The sequence below is a fragment of the Pygocentrus nattereri genome, chromosome 17 (assembly GCF_015220715.1).
Source record: "Pygocentrus nattereri isolate fPygNat1 chromosome 17, fPygNat1.pri, whole genome shotgun sequence".
NCBI classification, from domain to species: domain Eukaryota; kingdom Metazoa; phylum Chordata; class Actinopteri; order Characiformes; family Serrasalmidae; genus Pygocentrus; species Pygocentrus nattereri.
In genome coordinates this window covers 34,366,637-34,379,648 of record NC_051227.1, presented here as the reverse complement: position 1 = coordinate 34,379,648, position 13,012 = coordinate 34,366,637, and the positions used below count along the sequence as shown (strand labels likewise).

Below are 13,012 nucleotides of genomic sequence, written 5' to 3'. Positions count from 1 at the left end.
GGCAATATAGTGTATATGACTGTCAACAAATGCAGACATAACACAATTTCTTATATTTTACTGATGTAATTTGGTTGTGTTCAAACATTATTTTGGGTTTTAATCAGTCATGAGCCATAGCTTAATATAATGATCATGCTTCACTGGCTATGAATAGTATTGAATGCTTAAACTGACACACAGTATATTGCTTATGGAATTGTCAGTAACTTTCATAAGCTTGAGTATTATTAAAAGAGGGAGAAAGTTATATTAGAGTATTAGAGACATTATGAAGGAGGACACAGGAAATGTTCAACATGATGCCTATTTATGGGCAAAGTCCCGTCCTCCAATCAAAAGAGTGAATCGGCTTGCTGGTGAAGTTGCAAAGGGGGGAAGCACTCCTTTGTTGTTGAGATATGTGCATTCACAGAAGCCACAACAAGCTGAAATTGCTTCTGTGTGTTATTGCAGCCAAACTCTACACACTGTTTATGTTGTTTTTGGTAGATTTCACCAGTGGTTTCAAATGTGTTTTTGAAATGTTAATTGCGCTTTTAGTTTGTGGTTTATAGGATTTTCCTAGTCAAAAAGATGTGGGTCTGGTTTTGAATGACTGGGAATAAATGCCTGGCAGAGTTGCTTAGATGGCTGTTGAATGGACAGACTTTGCATCAAATGGTAAATAATGCCTGAAAAAACAGTAGATTTGGACCAGTGGCAGAGCTACACTTGTACATGGAGGGGCAAACTTTAGTAGTGGGACCCACAGAAGGTGGGGGTTGGGGAGCTTTAATGAAAATAACAGAAACTCAGATGAGAATAATGTTTGAGAAACAGCTAAAGTGCTAAAGTGAGCTCTTGTTTTCTTTTCTCTGCAGAGCTGCTGATTTATGATCATCCATTTCTTGCCATTTTGTGTGATTTTCTTCATTATCCAGTCACCCCCGCCACCCAAACCCCCCAACCCCACCCCCCCCCTTGCTGGCCTCTGAAAAACGCCTCTGATTTGAATAGTTTGCTCAGGCTATCAGTTTTCAGTGTAGCCAAAATATATTGCTTAAACAGATTAATCATTGACGAGATGATAACTCCAAATGTCCTGTGGGCTGAACGACCTTTTAAAAAGGCAGTCAAGCTTCCTAACCTGGTAAGATAAAATAATCCTTTATTAATCCGACAACAGGGGAAATTCTCAGTGTTACAGCAGCAAAGGGACAGTAACGATAAAAAGAGAAGAAGCAACAAGTGTTGGTGTTGGTGACCAGACATCATCATGGTGGCCCGTGGGTTTCTCGTACGAGAAGTGCTACTGTTAGCCTCCTTTCTCTTTCTCTCTGTGCATGGACAAACCTCAGGACCGTGAGTAATCAAAACAGATGTCTGGTGGTGAAAAATCTAGTAGCCTCTTCTTATACATATGTATTGTAGTATGTTGGGATTATATAGTTATGCTTTATGTGGTAGTGGTGTCATTACATCACGGTATGCACTTGTATACAGACCCCGGGTTTGGGGGAGGGGGTGGGGGTGGTGGTGCTCTTTTAAACCTGCTCTACTTCTTGTGTTGTCAGTGTGTAATTGACCAATTCCAAACCCTGCCTCTGTTCTCCAACCACTGCTTAGAAACTGTTGTTATCTCCCAATACCCTGCTGAACATCATCAATTTCTGTGAAGATATTTAAATATAATGCACCAAATGATGTGCCTGGGGAGACTGTTAAAGGCACCTGATACCCCGGGAGATTTCTACTAATTTCCAAAGCCAAAAAGTAAAAATATAGAATGTCAACATTGCATTTGTTTGTGCAGTAACTTCATGACTGGTCATATTCAAGTACTTTCTTTCATTTCAGTGAAGTAGGCACAATCTTGATATGAGGTTTATATTATTTATATTTATGTCAATTTTGTAAAATGATCTCATTGTATGGAGAAGATGATAAAATTGTCTTGACCTGTGAATGCACCATTTAGACATTTGATTAACTGAAATGGACATAATGCATAAACTAGCTCTAAACTGAGCATGATGCCCCTTTGCCCTTTATAAAAATGTAACTACTTTTATTATTGTTAGGCCATTATGCTAATATTGTCATTTTCTTAAAGCTTAGAATTTAAAGTTTCAGAAATGCTCTCTGCACTACTGAGGACAGGGAAGTCTGGTAGGGTGTAAAAAGCTCATCACTATATTTAGCTAATACTAAAAACTGAAATGTCACCTGTTTGTGCATGTGAAACACAAATAAAAACAGAAAACAGTAATATGTAAATCCCTTTTGACTTGTATTTAAACGAAACAGTACAAAGAAAAGATATTTTATGTTTTACCTTATCAACATCATTGTTTTTCATAAATATGTATGGTCCATCTGAAATGCCTTTAACAAGTTCCAAAAACGTAGAAACAGTTCAATTTAAGAGAATGAGTGTTATGTTTTTTTTTATTTTTTATTTTTTAATCTAATAGGTGCATAAATAGGTGATGCAGTCATGCGTGAGTGTAAAAGGAGCATCAAGCCTAGTTCTTTATAAGTAAGGAAAGGTCGAGATTAACCACTTTGTCAAACAATGTGTCAGTGAATAATTGGTTTCAGAACAATGTCATTCTATGAGCAATTCACCCTCTAATGTAGAATAAACTATCATCAAAAGATTCACAGCAACCTGACTACCTCTGAATAAAGGAAAAGGCTGAAAACCACAACATATCTTCAATCATTCAGACGGCACTCCACATACTGGAAATGTGTTCCGTGATCTGATGAATCTTTGTGGAAATAATGGACCTTGAGTTCTCCAGGTCAAAGAAGAAAAAGACCATCCAATTTGTTACCAGCATAAAGTTAAAAAGTCAAGGTCTGTCATGTTATAGGGGTGTATTACTGATCATGGCATGGGTAGCTTATACATCTGTGCATTATGGTTACATTAACTGTGAAAGTTCTGTACATGTTACTCTGCATGGCCACACCTCCCACAGCTGACTGCAAACCAGTATTGTGTCCCTACAGAACATTTACAAGCCGTTGTCCCCAGTCAATAGCGCAAAGACACTTAGATCATCTGTTCAAAGCTTTCTAGCTTCTCAGTAATAACATTCATCACGACTTCATTATAGTAAGCACAGACAAAAGACAAATGAAATAATTATTGTAATTATATTATTTTCATAGGATTGTTATCAATTTTCTTACTCTTATTGCTAAGAGGACTGTATTTTATTGTAAATCACTTTTGTTTTAAAAATGCTATAAAAATAAAATTTACTCCCTTACAAAAACAACTAACACTATAAATCATGTGATTTAACATTTAATTGGTAGTGTGTGAAAAAGTACAAAAAGTGTAAATTTTTTGAAGGAGAGGCATTAGATGCAGCACTCATGAACATGTTTAGGTATTATTTAGTAGGATAACAAAACACTGAGCAAAAATGCAAGCAAAACAACCACAGACTTATGACTATGCAGCATACAAACACAAATCAATGCAGAACCTGACCAGCTCCAGAGGTATGAAAACGAACCACAAATGGAAGGAACCAAATCTGTAGTAGGAGTTGGGGCAAAGGGGCCAGGAAAAGGAAAAAAGGAAGGACTAAATACAGAGGACTGGACATGGAACCGGACAAGGAATGGGACACAGGACTGGACAGTGGATTGGAAGGGCAAGGTGAAAGGGACCTGGAAGAGACAGTGACAGTGACTGGGATTTTCTTAATGGATACAGTGGTTGGTTTCATTGGTCATTAAACCAGTGTCACTGATTCACAGTGTGACTGTATGAAGGAACACACCCTATCAAGGTCACACCCCTCGTCTTCAACCAGACTACAAATATTATTACTAATGTTATGATGGTGTTTACAGAGCAGAAACCATGTAGCACTGCTGTGTCTGATCCACTCCTGTCAGTGCAACACACACTATCACTGTAGTGCTGCGAATGATCACCTACCCAAATAATACCTGCACTGTGGTGATCCTGTGGGGGTAGAACAGGGTGAAAGGGGTTATCAAAATGTATAGAGAAACAGATGGACCACAGTCTGTAATTGTGAAACTATAAAGTGCGCCTGTGTGGTAAACTTTAGCTTGAAGTGTGGAAATGAGGAGACGACGGTTGTGATGTTGTGGCTTATCTGTGTATATCAGCTGGATGAACACGAAGTAAAAACATCATAAGATGATGAATGAATGTATTTAGTTGTTCACTCAGTTTTGCCCTGATTTGTGTACAGAGGGTTCCTTTACTTAACTGACTCTTTCAGTAATGCTTCAGTTGAAATCTCTGAATTGTCAGTAACTGCTTTTTGTCTTTAGGTATTTCATGGTGACGTTTCCTGCAGTGATAGAGTCTGGATCTGAGGCTACACTGTGTACGAGTCTTCTGAAGCCTAATGAGACTCTGCAAATGACCGTTTATCTGGTTCATGACAACCAGAACAGAACACTTCTACAGGAGACAGTAGAGGAAGACTTTCACCACTGCTCTCAGTTTAAGGTCAGTTACTGTCAGTTTTTTTTTCTTTCAGGCGTTTATTACCATTTGATATGTCTGTAAATGGAAAATAGCTCAATGTATACTGTGATCTCTACAGGCTCCACAGGTTGAGGGTAAATCAGTGCAGGAGATCAGAGTAGATGTTAAAGGTGAAAGTTTTGAGATGACAAAGAAAAAAAAAGTTATGTTTAAATCCTACAACCCACTGACATTCATTCAGACTGATAAACCAATCTACAACCCCGGCCAAACAGGTACTCCATCATTTCTCATTTCTCCAGTCTGTCACCACTTTTAGCTCATTATTAAATGACTATTCCAGCATCTTTCCGCCTAATCTCTGTCTGCTGCAGCTGTAGGTAACATATAATATGCTAATCGTTGTGATGAGTTTTGTGAACGTTTGAATGTCCCTGAGCAAATTACCTATTCAGTTGATTTTCTGAGTAATGCTAAATGTCACGATTGGCCCCTCCCAGTCCTCTCCACGTGCGTTTGTTTTGTTTCTTCCCGGTCCTGTCCCCTTGTTTCCAGACTCTGCCCCTGATTGTTACCACCTGTTATCCACCTGTCCCTCGTTATCACTGTTGTATTTAAGCTTCATGTTTGTTCTGGTTTGTTGCTGGTCTTTGTTTGTTGTATTGTGTTCTCTTGTTGTTTGAATTGTTTATTAGCGTCTGAAGCATATTGTCCCTTTATTCTGTGTTGTTTATCATGTCTGTACCCCAATCTCTGATAATAAGTAGAAATTATGCAGTAAAACGAACAAAAATACCATATTTAAATTGGTTCCCTGCAGAAGATGTTACATTATTTTCACTTATAAAAATCCACAAAGTATGTAAAGAGCAGGGCTTTGCATATGGCTGTAATAATAATGTTATTTGCTGAATTCTGTGGATACATATCTGAAATATGTAACTGTACAATGTGAACTCAAAGTACAGCTCACAGTGGAATGAAGCTGTTCTTATGATTATTTATTCAAATTTTGAACACTGGATCAACACATATAACATATAAGGAGCAGCTGAGGTTATTTTCTTCTTCCTTAATGATTCTGGTATTAATGCTAAATCACACAGGAGCCTGTAAAATGCCCCCCACCTCACTACACTAAAACCATATTGCCATGAATTCTTCTCTCTGAGAAACTAGTCCCATTTTTAAAAAGCAAACTACAGATTTACAACTTAACTGATGAATTTATGAAAGAGTAAACATTTACTGATAGAGCTCAGTCACTGCCCCAAAGCTTCTAAGTATATTTAACGTCAGCAGCCTTTCTACAGGCAGACAACACTGGAATTATTTTTTGCACAATGTAACAGAATCAACAGATGGAGCAGATGCAGAGAACTGAGGGCTGAAACTGAACTGAGTTCTCCACTCTGATATAGAGACTTGCTTGAATAATGTTGGAATACTCATTTAGTGGAAAAGTATGTGTTACTTTTTGTGCAGTCTAAAATCTGATATCTATCATTTATAGTGAATTTCAGAGTCGTCACAGTGGATGCTAATTTTGTCCCACTTAAACAAGAGGTAAGAAAGCATTTGTCTGACTTTTAATTAAATCAAACAATACATTTAGAAAGAGTTATTGTGTGTTTTTAGTTGGTTAAATCCTGTCCTATGCATTTCTGTTTCATTTCGCATAAGCATTGTACAGTAAAGTTGCACCAGTTGTAGAATTGTGTTGAAGACATCCTGCTAGTTTTTACTAAGTTTGGTGATTTTACTCTCCTTTACACTAACTCTTCTTTACAGTACAGTGTACTGACACTTGAGGTAAGACGGATCCACACATTATATTTCCTGAATCTTACTGGTTTTTAACATATGTAGCAATGCTCAGTGCTTCCTTTATACTGTCAATGAAATTAAATTTAGTGTCTTTTATGGAACCAAACAGGATAATAAAGGTAACAGGATCGGTCAGTGGACAACTGTGTCCTCACCAGGTCTGATAGTGCAGCTTTCACACAAGCTGAATCCTGAGGCTCCTGAGGGCCAGTATATACTGAAGGCTAACATTGGGGATAGGTCAATCACACATCATTTTAAAGTGAAGAAGTATGGTAAGTGACAGCCTTACATTACTTTTTCTACTGTTAATGAGGCAAGCTGTGCAATGTAATACAATAACAAGGCTATTTGGACTTTTAGTTTTACCCAGGTTTGAGATTACAGTGAAAAGACCAGAAGAACAGAGTGTTGGGGAGGAGGAACTGAAGATCGAGGTTTGTGGAAAGTGAGTGATGGTTTCAAGGCTGAATCATAAACATAAGACAGAAAAAAGAAATTTTGTCTTTTATTTTAGTCTCTTCTGATTAGTGATTTTGTGTGTGTCAGTGAAGCCTTTTGCTTTAAAGCAGCAGTTCCCAAACTTTATACAGTCCAGTTTCCCCTCTGACATTACATTTACGGCATTTGGCTGACGCTCTTATCCAGAGCAACTTACAATTTGATCATTTTACACAGGTAGGCCAAGGTGGTGTTAGGAGTCTTGCCCAAGGACCCTTATTGGTATAGTGTAGGGTGCTTTCCCTGGTCGGGGATTGAACCCCAGTCTACAGCATAGAAGGCAAAGGTGTTAACCACTACACTAACCAACCACACTAGCCAAAAACACATTAACCCTCCAGCTGCATAATAAGACCCTTAATACTGTATGTCATAAATGTTTATACACATGACATTTAAGTAGTATCAAGGCATGCCAGCTCAGAAGTACATTCATTTAGAACATCAATCCTGACAGGTAGAGTAAAAAATTATAGCATATTTTCCCACTCTTTATTTCTAGCAACAGCACTATGTTTTTAAACAAAAATTTAAATAGATAATATGGTGACACTGACTTGTTACTGATATTTACATGTCTGTAGAACATCTAAAATCTAAAAAAATGTTTCTATTTTGCCTTGTAATGCCTTGCATGTAACTCCACCATGAACAGTATGTTTTCTAGGCAAAATTCATAAAGCAAAACTAGAGCATTTCACATCAAACCATTCTTAATGACTTTGACATCTTAGCCATTTAATTATGCAGCAATTTTGAAATATCTGTGGAATTTTCCTGTAATTACATTTAATAAAAATACTAACTTTTGGGTTTGCTATGTGCTGTTAATTACAAATGTTGCACTCACTCATCACTCATGTATAAAGCTTTAGTCACAGATATACATACAGCCATCACTGTATCATTAGATGTACTGTTACAAAGGGCATTAGTGTTTTAACAGTATGATTTGCCAGGATAAAGGGTGGCCCAGTTTAAGCTTCTTGGTCGAGGCAGTCAGGATTTGATTTAATATCTGCTGGTACTTTATAGAGTCTATGATTTCATGTATCTGAATAAATTGTCCAGGGTCTTTGTAAGAAAAATACCCTCACAGCTCATAGTATCACAGATCCACCACCATACGTCTGAGTGGGGATGGGGTACTTTTCTGCATGGCTGTATTTGTCCATGTCAAACTCACTTCTGGTGTTTGTTGCCTAGAACCTCTATTTAGGTCTCATCTGACCACAGAACACGGTCCTGAAAATCCTTATTGCCCTGAAAGGTGAAATGGGCATTTTCAACTGTTTAGCTATTTTCTTGTAGCCATTTCTTGATTTGTGCAACAACATTTTGTCACACATCTCTGTCGTTTTCCCTGGTCGCTGGTCTGCTCATAGTAATCAAGGAATCAGGGCATTTGGCCTGTGTTTTATCACATATATATCCCACAATGAAATTGTCAGTGAAGTAATGGCCGACCATTGAAGGGTTCCTCATTACTCAGGTGAAGTTTGAAACATGAACAGAACTTTACTTTAGTTACATTTCACTCTTAAGTGTTTTTAGGGGTACCAACAATTGTGGCACACATAGATTTAATTAAAATTCTTTATACACTAAATAAACAATTATTCTTTGCTAATATTCTGAGTGAAAGATCAAAAGGAAAAGTAAATAAACATTTTTTTCATCTTATTTTGCTCATGTTTAGTGGGAGTCCCAGTATTAGTAGATGGCAAATGTATGTAACTGCTTGGATAGATAAAAGATTTGAATGTGTGGGTACACATGAGGGTAGATGTATATGTGGGACGGGTGTGTGTGTGCGGGGGGGGGCTGTGTGTGGGTCCGGGGGTGTGTGCGGGGGGGGGGGGGGGGGGGGGTTGTGTGGACGCCCGCGTTCGCATGGGCATGTGGTGCTGTGTGGTTGGTGTTGCTGGGCGGGCTGCTCTCTGCGGTGGGGGAGGTGGGGGCTTGGGCGGGGTGGCGGCGTAGGGTGTCTCCGTGACCTCCCCGGGCCGACCTCATCCTGCCTCGAGCGGGGGGACAGTGAAACGCGGAGCCTCATGAGCCAGCTAGTCAGCTGGCTCTCCTCTTCCAGAGGATCATTGCCTCTGGACCTACATACCCCCCCCTCCATCCACCCCCAGACACACACACACACACACACACACATACATACATTACTCCCCCACCCAAGCAAACACACACAAACACACACAGTACTCATACATTTAGGATCCTGGGGGCAGGCATGTTGCCGGGGGTCAATGAGGTCGACCCGCTGTCATAGCCTCACTCGTCTCCTGACGACTGTCTGTCCCTCAGTTTTTACTGCACTTTAGACATTCAGGGCTTTTGAGGGGACGGTGTAGATGGACACTGCAGACCAGTGGCCCGGTGCTTAGCCCATGTTTGCCCACACACCTGTCCCCCCAATTTTAACTACAGCATAGTATCCCACACTACCCCACATTCATATACACCAACTCCTGCACTCAACACTTCACTGGAGGTGGAAGGGTGGGAAGGTCATCCCTCACCCGTTTCCTGCTCCCTACCGGGGAACAGGGGCTGGGCCGGGGGCATTCCTGGCGTTCTGGGGTTGCTGCCCGGGCCCCCGCCGCCCCCGCCGCGGAGGGTGGCCTGTATGGCGGTGCCAGTCATGTGGCATTGTATGGTTGGGTGGGTGTGGGCGTCTGTGCCTCTGGGGGGATGTTGTCGCAGCTTTCTGCCCCCGATATTGAGTGCATCTTGTGACAAATTTATACTGTACTGCACTCACAAACACACACACTCACATACACATACATCACAGTCATTTGTGCAGTATTTCCAAGTGCTGTATGTCTCAGGTACACTTTCTTCTCTTTTCTCAGGAGCAGCAGTTGGTGAACCATCGCCGTGGCATTTGCGCTGTGTTTTTCTTTTTTTCTGCCCTTATGTTATTTCCCTTTTTTACCCCCCCACCCCCACCCCCCTGCTTATCTCTCCTCTCCCTTCTTTACAGATTCCCCTGGCCTGTCAAGTCTGGCATGATGCTAACACATTTTCATTAAAATATCAAATGTATAAACAAAATAAAATCAAATAATTAAAAAATAAATAAAGAAAAAGAAACACTGACAAAATGAGCCTATAATCTATAGTGCTCATTTTGGAAAAGTAAATCTGTTTGGCACAGTAACGCAGTCTGACCATAATTCTGATTGCAAATCTGCCAGACAAGACAGGCAAAAAAAAAAAAAAAAAAAAAAAAAGATTTAAGTAAATCAGGATTAATATCAGAACGTGTTTGTGTGCCACAGTTTGGGAACCATTGCAAATAATGTATACAACCCCAATTCCAAAGAAGTTGGGACGTTGTGTAAAACATAAATAAAAACAGAATATGATGATTTGTAAATCCTTTTCAACCCATATTCAATTGAATACACTACAAAGACAAGATATTTAATGTTCAAACAGATAAACTTTATTGTTTTTTGCAAATATTCACTCATTTTGAATTTGATGCATGAAACATGTTCCAAAGAAGTTGGGACAGGGGCAACAAAAGACTGGGAAAGTTGAGGAATGCTCAAAAAACACTTGTTTGGAACATTTCACAGGTGAACAGGTTAATTGGAAACAGGTGAGTGTCATGATTGGGTATAAAGGGAGCATCCCTGAAAGACTTGTTCACAAGCAAGGATGGGGCGAGGTTCACCACTTTGTGAACAACTGCCTGAGCAAATAGTCCAACAGTTTAAGAACAACATTTCTCAACGTGCAATTGCAAGGAATTTAGGGATTATCATCATCTACAGTCCATAATTTCATCAAAAGATTAAGGGAATCTGGAGAAATCTCTGCAAGTAAGCAGCAAGGCAGAAAACCAACATTGAATGCCCATGACCTTCGATCCCTCAGGCGGCTCTGCATTAAAATCCGACATCATTCTGTAACGGATATTCCCACATGGGCTCAGGAACACTTCAGAAAACCACTGTCAGTGAACTCAGTTCGTTGCTCCATCTACAAGTGCAAGTTAAAACTCTGCCATGCAAAGTGAAAGCCAGATATCAACAACACCCAGAAACACCGCCGGCTTCTCTGGGCCCGAGCTCATCTGAGTTGGACTGACGCAAAGTCCACATTTCAAACTGTTTTTGGTAATCATGGACATTGTGTCCTCCGGGCCAAAGAGGAAAAGGACTGTCTGGATTGTTTTCAGCGCAAAGTTCAAAAGCCAGCATCTCTGATGGTGTGGGGGTGTGTTAGTGCCCATGGCATCGGTAACTTACACATCTGTAAAGGCCCCATACAGGTTTTGGAGCAACATATGCTGCCATCCAAGCAACGTCTTTTTCAGGGACGTCCTGTTTATTTCAGTAAGACAATGCCAAGCCACATTCTGCACGTGTTACAACAGCGTGGCTTCATAGTAAAAGAGTGTGGGTACTAGACTGGCCTGCCTGCAGTTCAGACCCATCTCCCATTGAAAATGTGTGGCACATTATGAAGCGCAAAATACAACAACGGAGACCCCGGACTGTTGAGCAACTGAAGTTGTACATCAAGCAAGAATGGGAAAGAATTCCACCTACAAAGCTTCAACAATCAGTGTCCTCAGTTCCCAAAGGCTTATTGAGTGTTGTTAAAAGGAAAGGTGATGTAACACAGTGGTAAACACGCCGCTGTCCCAATTTCTTTGGAACGTGTTGCAGGCATCAAATTCAAAATGAGTGAATATTTGCAAAAAACTATAAAGTTTATCTGTTTAAACATCACATATCTTGTCTTTGTAGTGTATTCAATTGAATATAGGTTGAAAAGGATTTGCAAATCATCATATTCTGTTTTTATTTATGTTTTACACAACGTCCAAACTTCTTTGGAATTGGGGTTGTATATTTTAACTGAATATCTACGCTGTGTATATGAATGTATATATGTGATATGATCATTACTGTACTGTATATATTCTCCCTGCCTAGTTTAAAACTGTATATTTTTGAAGGTACACTTACGGACAGCCAGTACCTGGTAAAGCTCTGGTGCAAATTTGCCGGAAATTTAAACGTAATTTTGATCGGGGTGCTGCCAGGATTTCACCGTGCCTGGTTGAACCTGTAGAGGTGTGTATGTATCTGATACTGTATTAGATGACAGCAGTTTTTCTGACTAATGAGACAGTTCTCACCAGGTTTGTCTCCTGTAGATGAAAGAGAACGGATGTGCCTCTCCTGTATTCAACATGACGCATTTCATCAGTTCTGAATTTGAACAAAATTTGAAAGATTCTCTTGATGTTACTGTTACAGTGACAGAGGAAGGAACAGGTGAGTCTTCACACACACTGTAGAGAAAGTATACCTGAGAGAGAAACACACTTATAGCAGATCACTGTAAAGAAATAATGTGCATTTGATTTTTATATATTTAGTAATATGCTTATGTTTGTTCCAGACATTTCCATGGAAAAATCTGAATCTATAAAGGTCACTTATCTAATTGGTAAAGTTGAGTTTCTTGATTTACCCAAAAACTTTGAACGGGACACACTTTTAGAGGGAAAGGTGCGTGGTTTACATACATTAGAACCATCATTTGTTGTGTTTGTGTGGTGCTCACTTATGAAACTGACAATTTTACAACAAATGTTCTTTCACTGATCAACAGATCAGAGTTTCAACCTTCAGTGGAAAACCAATTCCTAACAAGAAGGTTTATCTTCTGGAAGGTCGTAGTTGGTCTCCAACACTACTTCAGAATCTTACTACAGATGTTAATGGATTGGCCAGCTTCTCAGTTAATACATCTGATCACTCTAAAACACAGATTTCACTAATGGTATGGTATAATGACCAAATATTTTCTGTGAGTTTCTGTTACACTGTTTTTCACTAAAGGAAATTCCTGTTTTATTGTCATTTAGGCAAGTGTCTATCCAGACTACCAACACCGTGGATACAATAAACCTTTCTTTACATTCAGTGAAGCACAAATAGCACTCCTCCAACCTGCTACACCGTACAGTCCAGTGTACAGTGAATTATCAGTAGAGAGCTTAAAGGAACCGATTCCATGTGGTTCTGAAATTTCCATAAACATTAAGTACTACATTGTTGGAGAAACAACTGAGAATTACAGCACTGATATTATTTACATGGTAAGTATGTACAGTTACTGTAAAGTAAATATTTACATTCCCTCTATCTAGACACCTCTGCATGAAGCACA

At 39.5% G+C, this 13,012-nt stretch overlaps 1 protein-coding gene across 4 annotated transcripts in view; it reads left to right on the top strand.

Moving 5' to 3' along the window:
- Nucleotides 1–1,079: 1,079 nt before the first annotated feature.
- LOC108411100 (alpha-2-macroglobulin-like) overlaps nt 1,080–13,012 on the top strand; it is a 30,624-nt gene continuing 18,691 nt past the window's right edge. For 3 of the 4 annotated variants that reach the window (XM_017682486.2, XM_037546375.1, XM_037546374.1), the window contains exons 1-12: nt 1,150–1,344; nt 4,312–4,492; nt 4,590–4,746; nt 5,985–6,037; nt 6,263–6,283; nt 6,408–6,573; nt 6,662–6,746; nt 11,790–11,907; nt 11,991–12,111; nt 12,239–12,348; nt 12,452–12,622; nt 12,708–12,941. In XM_017682486.2, coding sequence (XP_017537975.1) covers nt 1,259–1,344; nt 4,312–4,492; nt 4,590–4,746; nt 5,985–6,037; nt 6,263–6,283; nt 6,408–6,573; nt 6,662–6,746; nt 11,790–11,907; nt 11,991–12,111; nt 12,239–12,348; nt 12,452–12,622; nt 12,708–12,941 — 1,503 coding nt within the window. In that variant the 5' untranslated portion in view covers nt 1,150–1,258. The other variant, XM_037546376.1, reaches the window with a different exon arrangement.